The sequence below is a fragment of the Engraulis encrasicolus genome, chromosome 4 (assembly GCF_034702125.1).
Source record: "Engraulis encrasicolus isolate BLACKSEA-1 chromosome 4, IST_EnEncr_1.0, whole genome shotgun sequence".
Classification (NCBI taxonomy): domain Eukaryota; kingdom Metazoa; phylum Chordata; class Actinopteri; order Clupeiformes; family Engraulidae; genus Engraulis; species Engraulis encrasicolus.
In genome coordinates, this window is record NC_085860.1 from 3,932,227 (window position 1) to 3,954,402 (window position 22,176).

General features: G+C 44.3%; 1 protein-coding gene and 1 pseudogene across 1 annotated transcript; one reads left to right on the plus strand and one right to left on the minus strand.

The window, feature by feature from the left end:
* Nucleotides 1–609: 609 nt before the first annotated feature.
* LOC134447199 (methionine aminopeptidase 2-like) lies at nucleotides 610–19,920 on the minus strand. The gene is made up of 11 exons (XM_063196556.1): nucleotides 19,726–19,920; nucleotides 18,430–18,534; nucleotides 18,028–18,090; nucleotides 17,704–17,806; nucleotides 15,702–15,863; nucleotides 14,653–14,834; nucleotides 14,299–14,393; nucleotides 13,779–13,875; nucleotides 13,383–13,486; nucleotides 2,079–2,194; nucleotides 610–1,547 (listed from the first exon to the last, which is right to left on the minus strand). The coding sequence occupies exons 1-11, from the start codon at nucleotides 19,877–19,879 to the stop codon at nucleotides 1,295–1,297; spliced, it is 1,434 nt and encodes a 477-aa protein (XP_063052626.1). The 5' UTR covers nucleotides 19,880–19,920; the 3' UTR covers nucleotides 610–1,294.
* Nucleotides 8,694–10,214, plus strand: LOC134446646 (uncharacterized; annotated as a pseudogene).
* Nucleotides 19,921–22,176: the final 2,256 nt, after the last annotated feature.

Below are 22,176 nucleotides of genomic sequence, written 5' to 3' on the forward strand. Positions count from 1 at the left end.
ACCACTAAAATCCAGGTCATTGTAATGCATTGTAACTTAAATTATTTAGCATTGCAATTAAGTAAATATTACAGATTTTTGACCTGTGATGCCTTACATTACTGCTACAGCAAAAAGTAATGCATTACAGTAATTAATTACTTTTGTAATGCATTACTGCCCAACACTGGTTAAGACATGGATAAAAGTAAACCGGCCTTCTGTCATTCCACATCTTGTAATCAGATGGCTATTTACAGTCCTTTCTGACAAAAGCAACTGAATTAGGCTACATGTTTGAGGTCAGTAGACGGCGCCTGCCCTTTTATCGGCCACCTCTGATCAAGAAAAAAACACCACATTAAATAACTTGCATCCATTCAATATCAGGTGTAATTGCATTGCCCATCAACACATTAACCCAATATTCACCAAATCAAAACAAGGCTGTATTGTGATGCAAATGGGATTGCATCACATTACTCGGATCCGAATAGGTCACACCTTTGACATGTGTTGTTAGACTACCCTCTAGTGGTTTTCCAAACAACCACACATATTGCAAATAAAATGGCCAGACCAGTTCACTGCAGACCAGTCCCACAAAAGAAAGATCAAGACAAAAAGAAGTGCCTTAAACTTTTTATTACATGTATTTTTTTTTCAAATGACTCTAAAGAGTCAACATCCACCTCAGCGTATCCAAACACTGATGTAACGCCATTTAGAATGCCAACGCTACATTGTGTGCTTCCTTTTTTTGTGTTGTGGTCTAAAAATTTGCTAGCATTCCCTGGAGCAGGTCAAACGAACAATGTCCTGTCCGAGAACTAATGTGTAAAGAAGTTTGTGAAACCTGAACCATACCAGAGGAGGGGTACGGTGGCTGTTTTGGTGGGTCTCTCAAAAGGCATAAAGAATGACATGGACAACATGGCTAACGGCTAAGGTCGATTTCATCGTATCAAACCTGATAATGCAAAAACAGGCTGGTGGTGCCATGACATATTTATCTCATCTCCCCCACCTCACGCCAAAACAGGCTGAGGGAGGAAAAAGAAAAGCTGAAGCGACTTGAACAACCCAAGAGGTTGTTCCGTTACACATAGAAACGCTGACAGCCAAAGCCAGAGTAGAGAAGACATTGGTTCTTCCATCAGTAAAAGAGGGGGCAGGGGGATGCAGGAGGAAACATGTCCTTTGCCCAAGTCCATCAGGTCAGAGAAAGGGATCAGGGGGATCAGGGGAGGGAGGGGGTGTTGGATGGGGGAGCATACGTGCATGGGGTTGCGAGTGGTGATGGCAATACTGTAGCTCAGTAATCGTCTCCGCGGCTGACCACCTCTTTGCAGGTGGGCCGCAGCAGGATGGTGTGTTCGAACTGGGCCGTGTAGCTGCCCTTGGCGTCGCAGAGCGGTGGGTACGGGTCGATGATGCCCAGGTCACACAGGTTCTTCAGCGCCATCAGGTACTTGCTCTCGCCCAGCCGGTCCAGCCAGCGCCGGCAGAAGGCCAGCGTGCCGAAGTTCTCGTTGACGACGTTCAGTAGGTGCTTGGCTCTGGGGAGTCTAAGGGGTGGACACGACACGACACGACACGGCATGAGATATATCAGGAATAGGATTGGAAGAAGCCCAAAGGAGCAGGAACATATACATGTCAAGTTGTTTTAATGAGGTTTCTATTCAGTTTCAGTTCATTTTAAGTAGGGGGAGTACTACAGAAAGTAAAACATAATACATTTCATACATCATGCCAGTTAGCCTAGGGCCTACGTGTCGGGGAAAAGCAGGAATCCTATACCACACAGCTTCCAAAACAAAAAATTAACTAACTAACCACATTCCACTATGCAGAACTTCAGGACCGATTTTCAGAGCACTAAATGTTCCTACTGATGGTGATTGCAATGCTTTTTGCCTTTAAAAAGGTCTTATTTACCTTTTAGTGATTTTAGTGTTATGCTTCCAGTAGTTTTTACTCTTCTTTTACTCTTACATCATCTTTTTAATATCAGAGATGGCACTCATTGCCCACCTACCACTTGCTAGATTTGGAAAGAATTGATTTAACGAACTCCAGTGAGCAAAGGAACCTACCTGATTGGCACATGACCAACTTCAAAGTTTTTCATATAGTGTGAGCACTCCATGTCATCATGCACCATGCCCTTCCCAGTACTGCCAAAGGTCTCAATGGCGTACACCTCGCCCTCCTATTGGGACACAAATAAGACACACGGCGTTAATCACCCAGTTAAATCTGGACAGTGGACAATAAGCCCAACAGGTACCCTAGAAAGTTAAATCATCTTAAAAATCTAATTTCACTAATAAACTTGTGACAGGCCCACTACAAACAATGTGGTTCACAAGCAACGCTGTATCCACACAGGTCATTTCATGTACATATACGTTTTTTTTTTTTTTTTAATGAAAAAAAAAAGAATTAATTAATTTCCGGAACGGCTGCGGAAGAACACAGCAAACCAACTGTCTATGAAAACAAAAACTTAGACACAGTAAATTGGAACAGAAACTGTCCACTGACAAGACAAAGTTGCAATGACGTCAGCAAGGAATGTCATGGCCTGATCTTGCCAATGAAAGAGGGAAACTATGAACCACTGACTAGGAACCGTTCTCAAGCCAATTATTATGACACATCAAATTAGATGTTATTGTAATGACAAGGGCCAACCATAATTTGGCACCGGTCATGGCCCAGTCATGTAACCATTACAAATAAGCCATCATTATTTCGAAGCAAAAAAAAACAAAAACTTTTAGAGGCATCTGTGGACAGAAAGACCTATAATCACAGTTCAAAAAGCAAGACATATTTCTAATGAAGTAGATATAGTCATCACAACTGTCTACTATCTACATGTACCGGCACCATACAGTAGTTATTGAATAACCATTCAGGAGACATCCTCCCGGTCTTAAAATTATGACAATGAACAGATAAAATGCATTATATACTCTTTCTTGTTTATACAAGAGCAAAATTTGGGTCTGAGGGGATCCAAGATTGTCTCTGCATTTGCAACCAGCTCAACTAATACACCGTGAGCATGCTCTCGCACAGGCCACTGAAAGTGTTTATGAAACGAAAACAAACGGTCATTCCCATTAAAGACTTGTTTTTTCTGATAGCATCGATGAGACTTTGAACCCAATCATCCCGGAGGAACTTGTGAAAATGGCAACTCAAAGTGTGAATTCTGTGAAATTTGGTGTGACTAATGAGCTGGGCTGTGACATCAAAGAGGGGAGTCCCTGGTTTGCTAGTATGGTGATCTGAGAAAACAACACACATTTGATGGACACACATCTTATAAAGGAACCAAAATTCTGATACAAACATCAGCGTGTCGAAAAACCACACATCCAACCTCATGAGAAAAAAAAAAAACAGCAGCACAAATCTATTTCAGAGGCACTGATACATCTGCAGAAAGTGACATGTCTGACAGGCGAAGTGACGATTGTTGACATAGCCTGACAGTTCGTTTTGTTTATGGTTACGGTTGCTAAGGGCGCTTTGCCATGACCCAAAGATGACATTGCGTGTGTGTTTGTTGACAAATGGGGGTATTTTGATTCAATTGCGCGATATAGTGTGATTGAAATGCATGTAGGCTACATGCAAAAATATCATCAACTAGAGAAAAAACGGAGGTATAGGGCTGTTGGAAAAATACCCTAGATAGCCTGAGTCCTCAGCATATTTTTAGCGTTTATCATTATTATTATTTTTTGTGCTCAAAGTCACAGGCGTCGCGTGTCCCTCAGCCTGACTCTGAGGACGAGGTGTGTCCAAACATCAGCCACACGTGCACCACAATACTAAAAACAAACAATCAACGCTTCTAAGTAGGCCTACACTATGTGCATCTCCATTTATTCGCTAAGCAGTAGCCCAGTCTGTGAGTTGGCTGTCCTCGACCGAGAGCACCACGCTGATGCGCGGATATCCTCCCAAAACCAATTTATTGACCAGTTGAATGGCAATCAACAAAAAGTGCATATTCCGAGAGCATTCGCATCGGTTTGGCATGTAATGTGCATTACCCTTTCCTGAAAACAACATACAAAGCAGATGGACAAGGTAAAACGAGTAGCCTAAAGCAAAGCAGTGCACTCACCTGTCTTCGTGCCCGAGCAGTTACAGGGGCAGTTTCAGTCTGCACGCCAGTGGTCAATTTTTGGAACTGCTTGAGGCAATAGCATTCCCTTCAGTCCAACCATGCCCACGATCTCCACATTTGTGGTGAAGCTTGCTTCAAAACCACACATTGGATCCACAGAGCCCTAGTTTGTTTTAGCCTTCTCCTTGTCGGCCACAGTTCCATCATTCTTCACAGAAGGGAACTTGTGCAAAGATATTCCTTCTGTCAAGTAGCCATTTTTGCAGCTGGCACCGTTCGGCCCTCCAGCAACACACTGGTTGACACTGCTGTAAGATCCCCCCCCATATGGGCCCTGACAAAGGGGCACTGAATTCACAGCGCCGGTGGCTCACGGGCATGGTATTAACATTTGTTTGCGTTTATTTTCCTTATTTCAACGCCTTTGTTTTACTGCTCTGAGTTTTCTGTTGACTTCAAAGATAAACATTGCATATCTGACATCTGGATCTCAAAAGCACTGTGTGACAGAGGGCCCCCTTCGGGGGGACCGCCCCAAAACCTCCGGTCACCTGTATGCATTGCGCACCTCCCGGCGTGAAAAGCGCGCACCCCCCGTTGTGCGTTCCCAGCGCATCTTCGGCCAGCGGCCATTTGCTCCTGCATGCGCGCACCTCCCGTGCCCACGCTGAGACTGAAACTCCCGCCAAATCGAATATGCGTGGTTTAAATGCTTACTATGATGTGTTTGAAATTCTATGCATGTGTTTGGTATCAATCTGATGGAAATACTTCGGGTGGTGAACAGGTCTTGGTTTTGAAACTGCAATTAGTGAATTTATTAAAGATTTAGAATCATAGGATTTGGATACGGTGTTGGTTACAACCCAACCCCGCGCCATTGTTCTAAGCCCAGCCCAGGTAAATGCCGGCACGTCATTGGTCCCTGGCTGGGGTCGTCCCACGAGATACCTAGGTATTAAACTTTGGTGTAATGATCAAATCTTTGAGTTTAAACCCCGCTAAAGGGCTCCCGTGGACCTAGTGTCCATGTAACCATTTCCTCTAAATTAGGTAGCATTGACTTTTTCAACATTGTACTTTGTCGTATAATTAGATTTGTCCTGTAATAAAACTTTCATTGATCTATATTTTGTTGTAGATCCCGTTTATTCCTTCATAAGGTTATTGTACTGTCGAAACGTAGCAGCTCCAAGGACATTTCTCCATGTGGAGTGGGACGCTATACTTCGGGTCAGCCCGAGTGTCAATGGTGTCTACTTAGGATAAAAATATGTTATCGTAAACTGGAACTTAAGCGGGGTGATCAGATCTTTTTGGGTGTAGCTCTCGACATACACCTCTCGCCTCCTATTGCAGTCGAATAGGGGTAAAGTGTATGGGGCTTAGGATCTCATAAGTATGGTACCTTCCAGCAACTTTAACCTCTGATTTATTCTAGACGTCTCTCATATGGGATGGACATGCACAAAGAAATTAGTCGGCCGCGTGCAAATCAGTTCTACAAGTAAATGGATATAAAACCCTTGACAGCTGGACTCAGACTTAACCGATATTGCTGGAATATTCATAATAAGAACAGTTTATATTAATTGAGTGCAATCACACAATTATCCTGGGACTAGGGAGATCTACGACTGAGATCCCATCATAATACGGAAACTTGGTAAATTAGGATGCAAAATGAAATGTTTTCTACAGTCCAAAGCTTAAGGAGCAGAGCACGAGACTAGGATTCCGGTGTTGGGCCTATCTCTGGGTTTTCAGTGGTGACCCCGACGTGATTCCCTGGATGCGTAAAATATGGAGTCAGATAAAGCATGAGGTTTGGACTGCTTCTTATCTACGCCTGGATTTGGTAAGTAAAACTTTTCATTTTACCACAACACAAGATAAGGGACAAATCTAGCACACTACACATATGACATCCTTTTGTTGTTTTCGAGTCGACATACTCGTGTAGATCAGCACCGTAGAACGCTGATAAGGGTTGAATAAAGTAGTGGGGAAACATCAGGGATACGACAGAGTTGATGTACAATTCATGGCTTCGGCCATGGATTATTTGAAAAATGTCTTATGCCGCCTGAGCTAAGAGGCATCACTTCCAAGACAGTTACCCCATGGTCTTGGGATGGTTAAAGTGACGGCAGTAACGTGGCTCAATGTGAACAAAGGGTGGTGTTCCCACCGCTTTATTTCTACAAATCGTATTTGGCACTAACCGGAGAGGTCAGTGAAAGCCTTACGCACCCTCTCAAAAGTAAATTCAATGGTCCATGGGCTCGTAAACTGAGTCCAAACACACGGCCCACAGAGTTAGCCGCTACCAACTCCATAAGCATTCCATTGTAGAGCCAGCCATAGCAGTGTTTTGGAGGCGAGTTTTCCGGTGACCATGCTAACGTTGTAAGCGCAAACGCTACTCCAGGATGGTCTCCCGAAATCCCACCAGAGTCCATACACAGTTTGTGCTATGCGGCGCCTACAACATGGAATGGTTATGCAGTGGTGGTAGCAAAGTCCTGAACGAATTCGAGATAACAAACGCATGCTGCAGCCGTAGTCGGCTCAGCTGTTGTAATAACGCGGATGTATAGTAGATTTCCATAGCAACGAGTCACTCGCGAGAACGCGCACGCGCCACTTGCCCTGGCAAGATCAGCTGGCGAGATAAACAGAGGCATGAGAGACGAGAGAACCCACGTCGTAAGCGACGTAGGGGTTTAAATTCGGATTCCCTGTCATGCATTTGATAGTCTAACTTTTGGATACTTTTATAGCAAGTTTGCACTCGTCGCGTAAAACACATGGAAGTCACATACACTGAGCCTCCCACATTGAGCATAGTCACTGCCGTCTCCCGACCCCCTAATTTGAAGCAATGCCAGAAACTTTTGTAGATGACTTGCACCGTACAGAAGGTTGAGGGTTAAATAATATGTTTTAGCTGTTGTGTGTGCTTATAAAGCCATAGACAGGCTGTTTGCAGGTTGGAACCATTTAGGCTCGCCTACAAAGGCTGTCTTTCTCTGCATAGACTTACTAGAGCAGTAGACAAAATGTTGTGCTTGCTCGTTGGTTGTGTGCACCGGACAGCTGTTTTGAGGCTAGAGCTGTTTATGTGTGAAACCGCAAAGGCTTTGCTATTAGTGTTATTTACCTGCAACTAAATCTGGTGGAGAGGAATATTTCCTCCGCAGCTACGATCCAACTCATTTAACGCCGTTTCTGGTGGCCTACGGGCCTCTGACGTCATGAGCTGGGGCGGCGATTGCCTGGTCCGCCGCTACGAACCAAAGCAACTCCAGCCGCACCAATTTAGTACGCAGTCCGGGCTGATCCGGAACTGTCTTGTGATAGTCAATTAATTATTGAAATGTGTCGAAGCCATTCCAATACGAAACAATACCTCGCATAGTGCGAGTATTGGTTAGACAAATTGTTCCAGCACATGGGGTATCGATTCAAAGTGAATCGGATCATGGGACATTTCACAGAATAAGTCATGGAAAAACATTTTTGTGTTACATTCGCCAAAGGTTCTCGAAACACATCACGCAGCACAAACACTAATGCCACGGGCTTCCGCCCATTTGAAGTAATGACAGGGCGAGTCATAAGACTCTCCATTGACCTGCATCTCTCCAAATGACTTGAGACCACTGACGGTGGCCACCTCAGCCCACAGCGCTGACAAATTGCCCAAAGCACTGTATGCACAGGCTAAGCTAAGGCAACAGCAATCTAATGTGAGAAGTGACACACACTTAATCCTACTGCTGAAAATTAATTTGTTGCGGGAGATATGAACAATGGTGTACGTGTTCGTGAGAGAAAATACCTTTGTCCCACACTGGTATGGTCCATAAAGCTGTGAGCAACAGTTGTCTGGCCGTGACCAGGGGAACTGCGATGTTTTCACTTAAGTGCAATGGAAAAGGTTTAGGTGCTCATCTGATGAATAATCATATTATGTTTCTGTTACAGAAGCTGCGGCCATTCCATGGACGCCGGACAAAAAGAAGACTGTCGGGCCGACACACGTTAGGCCTGACCAAGGGGTGCAGCTCCCCCACAACTACGGATGTTGGAGATGGGTTTGGAAGTCCTTCAAGGGGCCAGTACACACTGATCTCATTTCATTACATACTAAACAAGATATAGCCTGGCCCTCCGGAGTAGCTCCGGGTCAAAATTGCCACACACAAACGTTGTAATGAAGGCTCCACCCATCCTCCCTTTAAACCCACCGTAGGCTGCACCCCATAGCCCACTAAAGAATTACAAAATAGCATCATGTGGTATCAGTTTAAAACTGCCCACTCGCTAACATTGGTGTTATGCACATACTCTATCACATAAAACATGATGAGAAGGATCCGGAAAAGTGCTACCGCACGTAGGACCTTGTACATAACCTCACACATATAGTCTACAACGACATTACTTAACCTGTTTTTTCCCCTCACAGATGAGAACCGATGAAAGAAGTGTACTGTGGTGTCAATTGACTCCATAGTAACAATTTGTACACCACACCTCTGATTGCACATGTGAACCAAGAAATGTTTTAATTGACTACCTGTGTTATACATGACCAGCACAATGTCCCACACTTCATCCACACCCACACACAACTGATTAAGGGTAGCATGAACAAAACCTTGTTGCACAATGTCAATTTAGTTATGGCACACATTTCATACATACTGACTGCCTACACTACACATTGTGACATGAATGGAGACACATACACATGGCTGCAGTCACGCATCGAAGACCCGATTACTGACTATGGATTTGGACTCGCGGCTCAAGTAAATTCTATGCGCAGCAAAAGAGATTTACTCTCACAAATATCTGGCCTCTTTGGTTACAGTCAATTCGGCAGTGAACTCGTACAGAATCAGCGGACAGTCGCAGTACACAAGTTAGCTGGCAAGCCATGCGGCCGCTGGATTCCAGCACCTCACTAACTCCAATAAACGAATCATTAAGGCTGTGCGGTCAGAAGCGCAGGCGCTACTGACCACTAGTCTAGCATTATTCAACCAAACCTACAAGCTCGAGCGTGACGCAGCCTATAGACATAGACATTTGCACAAGATTTGTTTACTGCTGCCCCCCAGCAAGTTTTAGATGTGCGCGGCACAGAGTGCCTAAGCGTGCGCTGCAAGATCTTATAGTGATCTTGGATTTACATAGGTGGTTTGAATCTGACAAAATGAAAAATGTACAGAATTCTGAGCTATTGACCACTCTGATGTATTCAGGTATTAACGTGGGACCACCTTACAGGGTATATGACTATAGGTACAACTGAGACAATGTTCACCACTCGAATTGTTGCCATGACCAAATAGGCCTATGTCCTCTGTACTTGTAATACTCTTGATTCCATGTTAATAACCGTTAGGTCACTCCATGGATACGTGAACTCCGTCCAGGTGTCCAACACACAGGGGTGTGTGGCATCAGTAAGATGAACTCTTTCTCCTATGGCGGGCTGACATGCCCCGCCAACCACAGCTTCTGTCTAGCGGTGACAGATGACCTCTCCATGGGGTCACTCAACTCCACTGGACTTTGACCTCTCTCCCTGAAGGGAGAACACCGACCCTTTCTACAAGGAGGGGACCCAGGCGCTGGCTGACACCGTGACCCTACAGCAGCTCATCCAGCGGGTACAGTGTACTCAACCAGGCCCAGGTACAAACAAACCTGGCCGAGAAGACTGCAGAGCTCCTCACCAGTTCCACCACCCATGCCGCGGAGGCGGCGTACTCACGGTGGGAGTGGATCTTCAGGGGCTGTGTACTCGCCAGCGACCTCATCCTCCTCTTCACGCTGTTCCAGTGCTGCTACTTCAAACACCTCATCCGCTCCTTGAAAAGGGAGTCTGAAGCAGCACTGACGGCCAGCAAATACCTCACGCCCGTTCTTCGTCAGTGACAACCGGTGGGGGAATTCCTACCGGCCACGAAAGACACTGGACTTTTACCTTCGTGTTCCGAGGGGCCACTGTAAGATCCCCCCATATGGGCCCTGACAAAGGGGCACTGAATTCACAGCGCCGGTGGCTCACGGGCATGGTATTAACATTTGTTTGCGATTATTTTCCTTATTTCAACGCCTTTGTTTTACTGCTCTGAGTTTTCTGTTGACTTCAAAGATAAACATTGCATATCTGACATCTGGATCTCAAAAGCACTGTGTGACAGAGGGCCCCCTTCGGGGGGACCGCCCCAAAACCTCCGGTCACCTGTATGCATTGCGCACCTCCCGGCGTGAAAAGCGCGCACCCCCCGTTGTGCGTTCCCAGCGCATCTTCGGCCAGCGGCCATTTGCTCCTGCATGCGCGCACCTCCCGTGCCCACGCTGAGACTGAAACTCCCGCCAAATCGAATATGCGTGGTTTAAATGCTTACTATGATGTGTTTGAAATTCTATGCATGTGTTTAGTATCAATCTGATGGAAATACTTCGGGTGGTGAACAGGTCTTGGTTTTGAAACTGCAATTAGTGAATTTATTAAAGATTTAGAATCATAGGATTTGGATACGGTGTTGGTTACAACCCAACCCCGCGCCATTGTTCTAAGCCCAGCCCAGGTAAATGCCGGCACGTCATTGGTCCCTGGCTGGATATTAAACTTTGGTGTAATGATCAAATCTTTGAGTTTAAACCCCGCTAAAGGGCTCCCGTGGACCTAGTGTCCATGTAACCATTTCCTCTAAATTAGGTAGCATTGACTTTTTCAACATTGTACTTTGTCGTATAATTAGATTTGTCCTGTAATAAAACTTTCATTGATCTATATTTTGTTGTAGATCCCGTTTATTCCTTCATAAGGTTATTGTACTGTCGAAACGTAGCAGCTCCAAGGACATTTCTCCATGTGGAGTGGGACGCTATACTTCGGGTCAGCCCGAGTGTCAATGGTGTCTACTTAGGATAAAAATATGTTATCGTAAACTGGAACTTAAGCGGGGTGATCAGATCTTTTTGGGTGTAGCTCTCGACATACACCTCTCGCCTCCTATTGCAGTCGAATAGGGGTAAAGTGTATGGGGCTTAGGATCTCATAAGTATGGTACCTTCCAGCAACTTTAACCTCTGATTTATTCTAGACGTCTCTCATATGGGATGGACATGCACAAAGAAATTAGTCGGGCCTCGTGCAAATCAGTTCTACAAGTAAATGGATATAAAACCCTTGACAGCTGGACTCAGACTTAACCGATATTGCTGGAATATTCATAATAAGAACAGTTTATATTAATTGAGTGCAATCACACAATTATCCTGGGACTAGGGAGATCTACGACTGAGATCCCATCATAATACGGAAACTTGGTAAATTAGGATGCAAAATGAAATGTTTTCTACAGTCCAAAGCTTAAGGAGCAGAGCACGAGACTAGGATTCCGGTGTTGGGCCTATCTCTGGGTTTTCACTGCGCTTTGTTTTGGTACTAGCTGCCATTGATCTGAACAAGGTGGAATGAGGTGAACTCACCCCTTCTATGTCACGCATATCATTTGCATAAAATTTGCATGTCACCAAAAAAAAGTAAACATAACACTTTTTGGGAACGTTTTAACATGACTTTTAGGACAAAATAGCACCCAGACAATATCCCATTTTATTCACAAGGCTTAGAACTTTCAGAATCTGTCCTGGAAATGGTCAAATTCCTTTACTTTGTTTTCGTTTCATAAACACTTTAACCATGGGCTTCATCTTACAGTGTAGAAAGCATTTATAGACTAAATGTAATATCAATACACTCAAAATAAAAGGGGGATATCTTCTTTGAATGTTTACATCCTCCTGTATGGGCTTGTCAAAGCAAACTACATATGGCTGGAGCTGATAGCAAATGGCTGCCCCACCCATTCGTAGCCGTACGCCGTACCTCCGGACTAGCAGCCACTGAGTGACACAGAGATAGACACGCAGCACGGGACTAACTGCCCATACAGATGCACTAGGAAACCCCATGAAGGCTGCGGTGTTTACTGGAAGAGCCACTTCTATTTCCCATGATTACACAAGTGGCATTTGAATCATGTCGCTCCAACTTAAACACACTTCACTTGCCATGCAGTGAAGCTGTGTGCGATGCCCACGGCATTTAGCTCTGCGTCATGCCACACGGCTTGTTGGCAACACATCATCCATCAACCAATGGTGTCTGTATTATCCCATATAAAATAGAGGAGTTGTGATTATTTGAATGACACCAATAAACGTGGTTAAAAGTAACCGCGTTATGTCACGTGAAATCTTTAGGGCCCGACCGACATACTACTGAAGAGGCACACTTGAGTTTTAATAAATCCCAAAGTGTCTGATTTCATGTGAAATGACCCAACAGTAACTGGACACTGATGTTTTGAAAAGGAGCAGAGTGGCGTGTCCACACCACCAAATGAAGGTACTCAACAAAGCAATTTCATTACAGTCGTTAAAGCAGCCGGGACAGCGAGTAACTGGGCATGCTGTGTAGGCCACACCCTATTGGCTCCATTTGCCGTGGAGGCCACACCCTATTTGGCTAAGTCTGTAGCCAACGCATTCAGCCTCCGGCTCATCCTTGTTGTTTTTACACACAGGCTTCATTTGGCAAAGTCAGCATAAACCCACATTCACACCACGAGCCACTGCAATCACAGTGGAGGCACAGGGGAAAGGATTTCCTAAATGATCCATACAGGGTTACTCTCCTATTAACAAACATGAACATGTTCAAACGTTGTGGTGGCTGTAAAACCCTCAATTGGAGTTCATGTCTGCAAAACAAAGCTATGAAGGTGCCTAGACAAAGCCCTTTAAAAGGCCCAGTTTATGGCATAACAAAGTGCCATAAAGCCAACCATCTTGGTAGACATTTGATAAAGAACAGGACTCTGCTGTGCTGATCCATATGGGACTTGCTAGACCAGTTTCATATAACCAACAAAGCAAAGATGAACGTAGCCAGATTCTAGTTTGTGACACCGCAAACGTGTGTGGAAAAACTACATGGGGCTGGATTGTCCCGTCACCTAGATTGCACAATGTAGAATATGATTGAAAATGTCAGACTTGTGTTTGAACTCTGACCACATCACAGTACTCTCTGTGTGTGTGTGTGTGTGTGTGTGTGTGTGTGTGTGTGTGTGTGTGTGTGTGTGTGTGTGTGCGTGCGTGTGTGTGTATAAACAGGTGACCAGTATATGCCTAGGTACCAAACAGCGCTCACCTCCATCCTTGTGGCCTCTCCACCCTTGACGATTGGCACCGTTTTGCCGGCGTGTATTCTGTACTGTCCAATAGAATGGCCGTTAAGATTCCTGATTGGTTTTACTGCCAAGAACAAAGGAAAGGAGACAGAGTGAACACATGATGTCGATAAAGCATTGAAACCCACATCATCATGTATATTTCATGCATTTTATATATCAGGCGCATTCATTTTATGCACGAGTGATGTGTATGTGGTGGCAGTGACTGAAGCCAAAATTTCACCCTGGAGACAATTAAGTATTCTCAAACTATGATGCACATAAAAAGAGGGCTTGAGGCAATAAATATGGACATTTTCCATAAATAGAGCCAAAACAAAGAAACCACAACCGTCTAAAAACGAGAAAAGTACCTTGGTATGTTTTTCCATCCAACTCCACCTCGTAAGACTCCATAGTTTCCTGTATGGCTTCCCCGATGTCACAGAGGCGCACATCAATACCTGCACACTGCCAGACACACACAGCATCCATCGTACCAATAAATAGCAGCATAGGGCATCCAGCGTCACAATACACAGCAGCAGAGCATCATATTCGTATAGAGTTCCTGGCTTAGTAAGCAAAATTAAAATATCTGACCCGTTAATCTAGTACACAAAATTGAAGAGGTATTATGGGAACCCAACATTAAGGGAAATCTTAACTGGAGAGAGGACAACAGGGCAGCACAGATGCAATTGTTTTGCTCTTTTAATTAAGTACACTACATAGAAGAAAGGCATTGCATCTGTGTTGCTCCTCCGGTGTCTTCTCTACATTTAGAAATTCCTGTTTGTCTCCTGGCTGCACCAGATGATAAAACAGAAGTGCACGGAACTTCCCCTTTGATGACAACATTATGGGACTTGACAGAGGGAGCGTCAGGGCTACCTTTATTCCTGTGTTGGTGGCATCTTTCACAGCCTCGAGCAACTTGTCATACTTTGGGTTGAAGGTCACGGTGAAGGCACAATCAATGATCCGACCTGCAGCCCACAACACAAACAAACGCACACTCAATCTGATGGTGTTTGGACAACTCAAGAGATCTCATAACACTCAATGAAAAACATTATAATTTGTTCAATAAACATCAAAAAAGGAGCCGAGTGTGCCTTCTATTTTTCCATTTAATTTCATTTGCCAAACCCGAAATATTTTTAGGGAGCGGACAACACCCGTCCATCTATTCATTTGTTCAGTGGTTCAGTGTTGTTTTCACAGGGAGGTGAGACTAAAACTCACCGTTGATGTGCGTGCCAAAGTCGATCTTGCAGACGTCGTCGTACTGGAGCACGGTGGGGTCTCCGGCGTTGGGGGTGTAATGCGCGGCACAGTGGTTGAGGGAGCAGCCGGTGGGGAAGGCCAGCCCAGCGTTCAGGCCGTTCTCCTTAATCAGCTTCCTGGATGCATCCTCTAACTTCTCACTGGTACCATGCAACACGAGAGAGAGAGAGAGAGAGAGAGAGAGAGAGAGAGAGAGAGAGAGAAAGAAAAAGAGAGGGAGAGAGAGGGAGAGAGAAAAAGAAAGAAAGAAAGAAAGAGAGAAAGAAAGAAAGAAACAAGAGGCAGTGAGAGAAAGAATGTAAGAAAAAGAGAGAGAAAAAGAAAGAAAGAGAGAGGGAGAGAAAGAAAGAGAGAAAGAAAGAGAGAGGGAGAGAAAGAACAAAAGAGAGAAAGAAAGAAAGAACGAAAGAGAAAGAGAGAAAGAAAGAGAAAGAAAGAGAGAGAGAGAGAGAGAGAGAGAGAGAGAGAGAGAGAGAGAGAGAGAGAGAGAGAGAGCAACATGTCCAAGAACGGCAGTGAGAGAAAGAATCTCAAAATGTATTGCGTGCATAGCATTCTCCAGCTTCTCACTGAGCAACACCAGAGAGAAGGCACCATAGCATATGCAAACACATTTTCTAGAATCCATAATTTAAAAATATACTGCATGGACAAATGCAGAAATTTCAGAATTGTGTGCATGTAGCATATGCAGGCATTCAGTTGTTTCAACAAAAATAAGTACCATGCACAATTGAATAAAATGGTTGATTCACCTGCTCTCCTTTTGTAAAGCGACCTCGGGTTACTTGAAAGGCGCTATATAAAACCAAGTTATTATTATTATTATTATTACCAATACAAAATCGGCCTACTATCCTCAAGCGGAAATCAGTGTTTACAAAGCTTAACCCATGTCATTTTTCCTCCTTCATTAAAATAACTGAACTACACCGAAACGCTGCAAACTGAACGTGCAAATGAGGACAGTGTGTGGGAGCTTATTTCGTAAAGCGAGGAGAACGTACCAGATCTCGATCATGGTCATGCCGGGCTTGATGTAGCTTTGGACGTAGGAGCGCACCTGCCGGTGGGCCTCTGCTGCCTGCCGGAAGTCACTCCACATCTCCTCGTTGGCAGCGTCCAGCACACGCTTCTCCTCGCTAGTGGCCCGCCAGGTGGCCGTGCGCCTGACATGGGACAAGGACCCATATAGAGTTATTCACCATTATCACAACTATAACAAGTAGCAATTCAATCAATCCATCAATCAATCAATCAATCAATCAATCAATCAATCAATCCATTCATCAAATGTTTCATACGTCACATTATTATAATCGCCATTCAATGAGAAAGAGAAAGAAAAAAACATATGGATAGTATACATGGATAGGAAATAAATAGGATTACTACTCATTAACCCTATAAGTTAGCAAAAGGTAAATGAAAATGGTTGTTTTAAAGCACTCCACTGGTAGCCTGGTCCTGACCATCCCATAATACTACCATTTCATTTCGTATTTATGGTCTGGCATTTCTTTGCTCTGAAGCAATTGTAGGAAGCAGGAAGTTTGCATTCAGTTATGGTTTAAAATTATTGGACACCTTTCACCCAATCGCTGGCAGTTACTCAACAACAACATAGCGCAGACCAATGGCTCTGGCGCAGATGTGTACGTCATTGTCACGAGCGTCCTCTCCCTTTCGCCCCCACGTGGGGGGCGTATTCGATTATTGGCTGTTTTCTGGGGGGGCGTTGCGATCAAAATTCTACTGCTCCAGGCACTCCACAGAGAAGCACGGCCAGACTACAGTAGTGGAGCCAATCCTTTGGCGGAAGTACGTAGGATGGCTCGCGAGGCTACTCCACTGGTGGGGCAGTTCTACTTTCAACAGAAAGCTGGTTCCAGCATTTCATAGCATAATAATGGCTAAATGCTAAATTTCACCTTGTCTGGATTTGATAATGGGCACAACCAGCAGATAACGTAGGACATCATTTATTTAATTAAATGAATAGACATTTACAATAAGGGCCTCCCCTTCATGAATAAAGACATCTGAACAGGGTGCACAGAGATAGCTAGCATAATAGCAGAGGCTTCATTAACAGGTTATTACCATGTTGCTGTGCAACTACACCCCCATCACTACAAATGGTTACTTAGCACACTACACAAACAACGGTTAATAACCATGCTATTGATCCTTTTCAGATGATTGGCTAGGGGATCGCACCAATAATGAGAATCCATAACATTTCCCATGAGCATTGTTAGGCCATGGCATTACTTGTTGTCATCCATTTATGAGCAACATAAGTACAACGAGACAAGAGTCCCCTGCAAGAAAGTCACTCCAGTTAAGGTGACACTAGAGAGATTGACGGACTGGACTCTGTGCTTGTTTACCCTGATGTCAACGCCACCATAAAACACATGCAGCCTGTGACTGTGGAACATTTCCCATATGAGGCGTGCTGCCTGGGAATACCATCTCCACAGTGTGACACACAGAGCCAACAAATATGATGTCTCATGGCACCACATTCACAAAAAACCTCCCTGGTATCAATTGGTGGAATAAAGCCTTACAAAACCATGATGAACAGTTTCTTTTTGCTGCGGTCAGCAACACTAGACTGCTAGCCAACAGCACAAGCTGTTATGGTAACAGAATACACCAGCATGTATGCTAAATGTTTATTTTTACTTTGGTCTTTGGTAATAGTAGAACACACTGCACTAATACCGTTTCATCGTTACAATTTTGTTCCTCTGAGTTCTCCGCCATCTGAGACCACCATATAGTACTAAGCAGTACTAAGCAGTACACGCAGCCAGCAGTGGTCAAGACACATTTGCCCCTCAGCACTAAAGTCTCCAATCACTCAATTTCCACACCAGATGAAACAAGCACACAGCCTTCCATAACAAACTCCAAAACCCCATGAGGGACTGGTAAACGCATCTCAAACTCACAGAAGAACAAAGGATTTCCCACCGATTTCTTTTGTGGCACACTTACCCATCGTGTGTAGTTGGGTATTCACATTCCTGGCCCTTAGCGTAAACCCCGGTTGTGATGAGATCTGAGATAGGAATGGTTGGGGGATCTGTCTGTGTCTTAGCTGCCAGGAAAAAACATACCTAGTAAATCACCTTTGTCATGTGCCTTAACGCAAAAACGCATACAAGAGCTGATTAAAGATGCTTATTATGCATACACTGACAGATAACCATGTCCCATTGGCCAGCGTAATAATAGATCCTCTCTGTTAGAAATACTGCAAGTTGCTGCTAATGAGAAAAGTTCTACCAAGTCGAGCCTTTATAAACCATAACAACTCACGTCCTGCTGCCTTTTTCTTCTTCTTTTTCTTCTTCTTTCCTGCTGAATCGCCCTCTTTACCATCTGTGAAAATGGCATCGAATTAGAGCATGAAGTGATGAAAGCAGACACCCAGGAGCCTGTCATGAGTTTATAGCTCAGATCATGCCATGGCATTATTCTGTAATAACAGTACAGGGGCAGTTTTTAAAAATATAAATGTATTATTATTATTATTTGTTTTCCCTTGGCTATGTGAATGTATACAAAATGTTAACATTGTATGCAATATGTTTGAGGTGTTTTAGCAATGTGCAGCATGCTAGACGCTTCCATTTCCTCAGGGAATAGGGATGTGTTAAGTAACTCTACTCAAAGGCTACAGTGGCCAGTCAGTGGTTCTGATGTGAGAGAGAAACAAACCTTCTTCAGCATCATCATCCTTCTCCTCCAGAGTTTGCTGTTCCATTTGTTTCGTCACCTTGCCCACTGCACTGGCATCTCCATCGCCCTCTGCTTCGTTAGCGCCTGTGTTTCAAAGTCGGGGGGTGTTGGTGGAGAGAGAGAGAGAGAGAGAGAGAGAGAGAGAGAGAGAGAGAGAGAGAGAGAGAGAGAGAGAGAGAGAGAGAGAGAGCGAGAGAGAGAGCGAGAGCGAGAGAGAGAGAGAAATGAGGCCAAGTTCAGGAGAGCTAACGCGCAATGGCACATCCTTTACTTTTGTCAACGTGAGGAATGGGCTGCACCTGTTCCTGACATTTGTAGGCACCGGCATTCGACTTTGCACTAAAATGTTTAGGCCGGGCAGACAAGGGTTTGGCACACGGAATTTACCCCCACCACCACGGCGATTTATTTTACCACCCGTGCAGAAAAATCCTCCAACTGAAAAGCCTAGGTAGCTTAACCCCCATTCACGCTGTGTGTAAGTAGAACAAGCCGTCGTTGAAATAGTGAAACAATACAGAGACCATGGCACGCATAAAACACATTAAATACTTAACAGATCAGAGAGATCATCATGTACAGAGAGCAGCGTGCAAAGAGAAGATGCACAACAGTATTCCGTGTACACAGTCGGCCTTCATTCTTATGTACTCCATCATATCTAGTCAAAGGCAAAAGCTTCGTGACAGGTTCAGTAATAACACTATCTGATAATCCCACAGAGAAGCTATGTTAAGTAACCAACATTAGTTTTGTAACCTCCAGTTCAGCAGCCAGGCACTGACATCTTTAAAAGTCATCACAGTTACGTTCAACGTTTTGAACATTTTGTTTCCCCAGTAATCACACACTACACTGTACGTGTGAGTTTAAGTCTGATGGGGCCTGGGTGTGCTGAATACCGTTCCAAAAGTTACCTTGTATAATACAGGCAGACAAAACGCATGAGGATGGCACATTTTCAGGTTGGGAACACATTCCTTCACATGTCAGTCAGCAAAGATTAAATACGTGAAAACAACTCTGCAGCTCTTGAATCACATGCTACTAGCGTATATTGGTAGCTGTCATTGTCAACAGAAGTTTTGTAAACATCTCCTTAACTTTAAATCCTGGGGAGCGAGGCAAACTACCATGTTACCCAATCTTCAGACATTAGCTGACACTTCACGTTATGCTGGCTGGCTGGGCTACATAGCGTGCGTGCTAGTTAGCATGCTCAAAGCAGTTTGCAACCAGTCTTTACTGCAAGTCAGTTGTGGAAGCAATTCCAACCTGAGGCAGCTGCCTTCTTCTTCTTCTTCTTTTTCTTCTTCTTGGTAGTTTCCTCAGCGGGATCCGTCTCCTCAATCACGCAGTTCTGTGTTTCCCCGTTGGCTACTGCCTCATGCTCGAGTTTTCCCTGCACCTGAACTTCTTCGTCCGCCATGTTTACTGGTGGGGCTGCGAGCGAGAGGCTGGTCGCGTGGGCTGCTGGGATAACTCAGGCCGTAATATGGGGGCGTGTCCTTCTACATTGGGCGCGGAGCGAGCACTACTTGCGCAGATAGTGCGCAGCATGCAATGAGAAATAGGCCCACCATCCAGCCAGCGAGCCAGCCATAAGAAAGGAAAGACTAAACATTAATCAAAGCACCCATGTAATTACTTTGGTATAACCAGTTATAACCATTTGCTCCAACTGACTGAAAATAAAAAGTTAATGTGTATTCTAAATGAACACACTGTCTTTGCAGGATGTTGCACAGCCCACTGTCCCCACAATAAAAGGCACTGCTATATTTTTTCTGCAGCATCTCTCATGTGAAGACTGTAATAACTGTAAGATGTTATAATAACTTATGTGTTATTATAACTGTGGTGTGTGATATAACAGCTCTTGGGTGTCTGCTGTGATATTGCTGATAGTCATTGGAGGGCGCTAGTGTCACCATGACAGGGCAGGGATTCTCTCTGTTGCTGATAGGAGATAGGCCTACACAATATTGTGTTCTATCAGGTTCAGGTTAGGACTGTCTGCAGGCCAGTCACATTCATCCACACTTTGTCACCCATGTCTTTAGGGACCTTGCTTTGTGCTCTGATGCAAAGTCATGTTGGAAAAGGAAGGGCCTGTTCCAAACTGTTCCCACAAGGTTTGGAGAATGGAATTGTCCAAAATCTGGTGGTGCCCTGAAACATTCAAACTGGAACTAAGGTTCCAAGCCCAAATCCTGAAAAACAATCGCGCACTCCTCCTCCAAATTTCATACTCGGCACAATTTTGTCCAAAATTGTCCTGCCAACCTCCAAATCCAGACTTGTCCATCAGATTGGCAGATGGAAAAGCACGATTCAGCACTCCAGAGAACAAGTATCTACTGCTCTAGAGTCCAGTGGTGGCATGCTTTACAGCATCCAGCGCTTTGCATTGCATTTGGTGATGTATGGCTTGCTTGTAATGCAGCTGCTTGGACATGGAAACTCATTCCATGAAGCTATCTGCATACTGTGCTTGAGCTAATCTGAAGGTCACATGAAGTTGATGCTGCAGAAAGTCGGTGACCTCTGCACTATACGTATATCCCTCTCCATCAGTTTAAGTGGCCTACCACTGACAGTTGACTGTGAAATATTTAGGAGCAGGGAAATTTCATAAACTGAGACCACATTCTTCAACAAATCAGAATCAGAAATCAGAATCACATGCTGCATGGTGGCTCCTCTCAGTAGTGGCCTTGCAAGCATTATTTTTTCCTCAGGGTGTTTGCTTCCTGCTTTTAAGGTTCAGAGAAATCATGAAAAAAAATTCTTACAGTTTACTAGGGACAGAATACTGCATGGACCAGCTAGCCTTTATATTTTCAATTCTCATGTTGAATTAAAATCACACTTGTAATAACTGTATTTTCACATCTTCTCGGGGACAACCCCCACACTACCAGACAAAATTGACTTTCACAACTGGCCTAAACCCCTGAATCGTAGCAGTACCCAATAAGGTAGGCCTTTGTTGTCTGGCCCAGGAGGGTCTTTCTTGTTGTCTGGTCCTTCTCTGCTATAATTTTTTTTTACCAACATTTCCAACCCACCCTACCCTAAATCACTGATTCTACATATTTTTTCTTCAAATTTGAGTCCACTCATTGCATTGTGCCAATTAAATAACAATCTTTGAAAAGAACATGATGCTTCTTCCAACAGATATAGGCTAAGTGCTCGTTTTTTATTATCAATTATGTACCATAGATGTGTGTGAAATACAAAGGTTTTGGTCATGCTTGTTTCAAGAGTGTGTTGAGCCAGAGAGCGCTTTCTAAAGGGAGGAAGTATAGCCATAGAGGAGTGAAGTTGATGGTTGTGCGCAAAGAGTATCCAAGCAACAAAGACAACGTCTGTTAGCCATTCCTTGGTCTGCAATGAAGGGAAACAGGGGACCTATATTCTTCTTCGACCAGGTAGGCCGTTACAAGTTAAACAATGAGCATTTATATTCCGATTACAACAGTTTGTTTGTTTAAAATATAGTGTCTTTTCATTGCATTATTTAGCCTTCAACCGGCAAGCGCCGCGTCAGAAAGAGCGCAAAAAAGGAGACAGTGTTAAAAGGGTAGGTAGGTAGCCGTGATCGATTTCAGTTATGACTTAAATAGTTTGAAACAACATGCACATTGGTTGGCTTATTGGCTTATTTTCCTCCTATACAGGTCATCAGCACACGTCCTCGACGTGTACCAGGAAGACTTG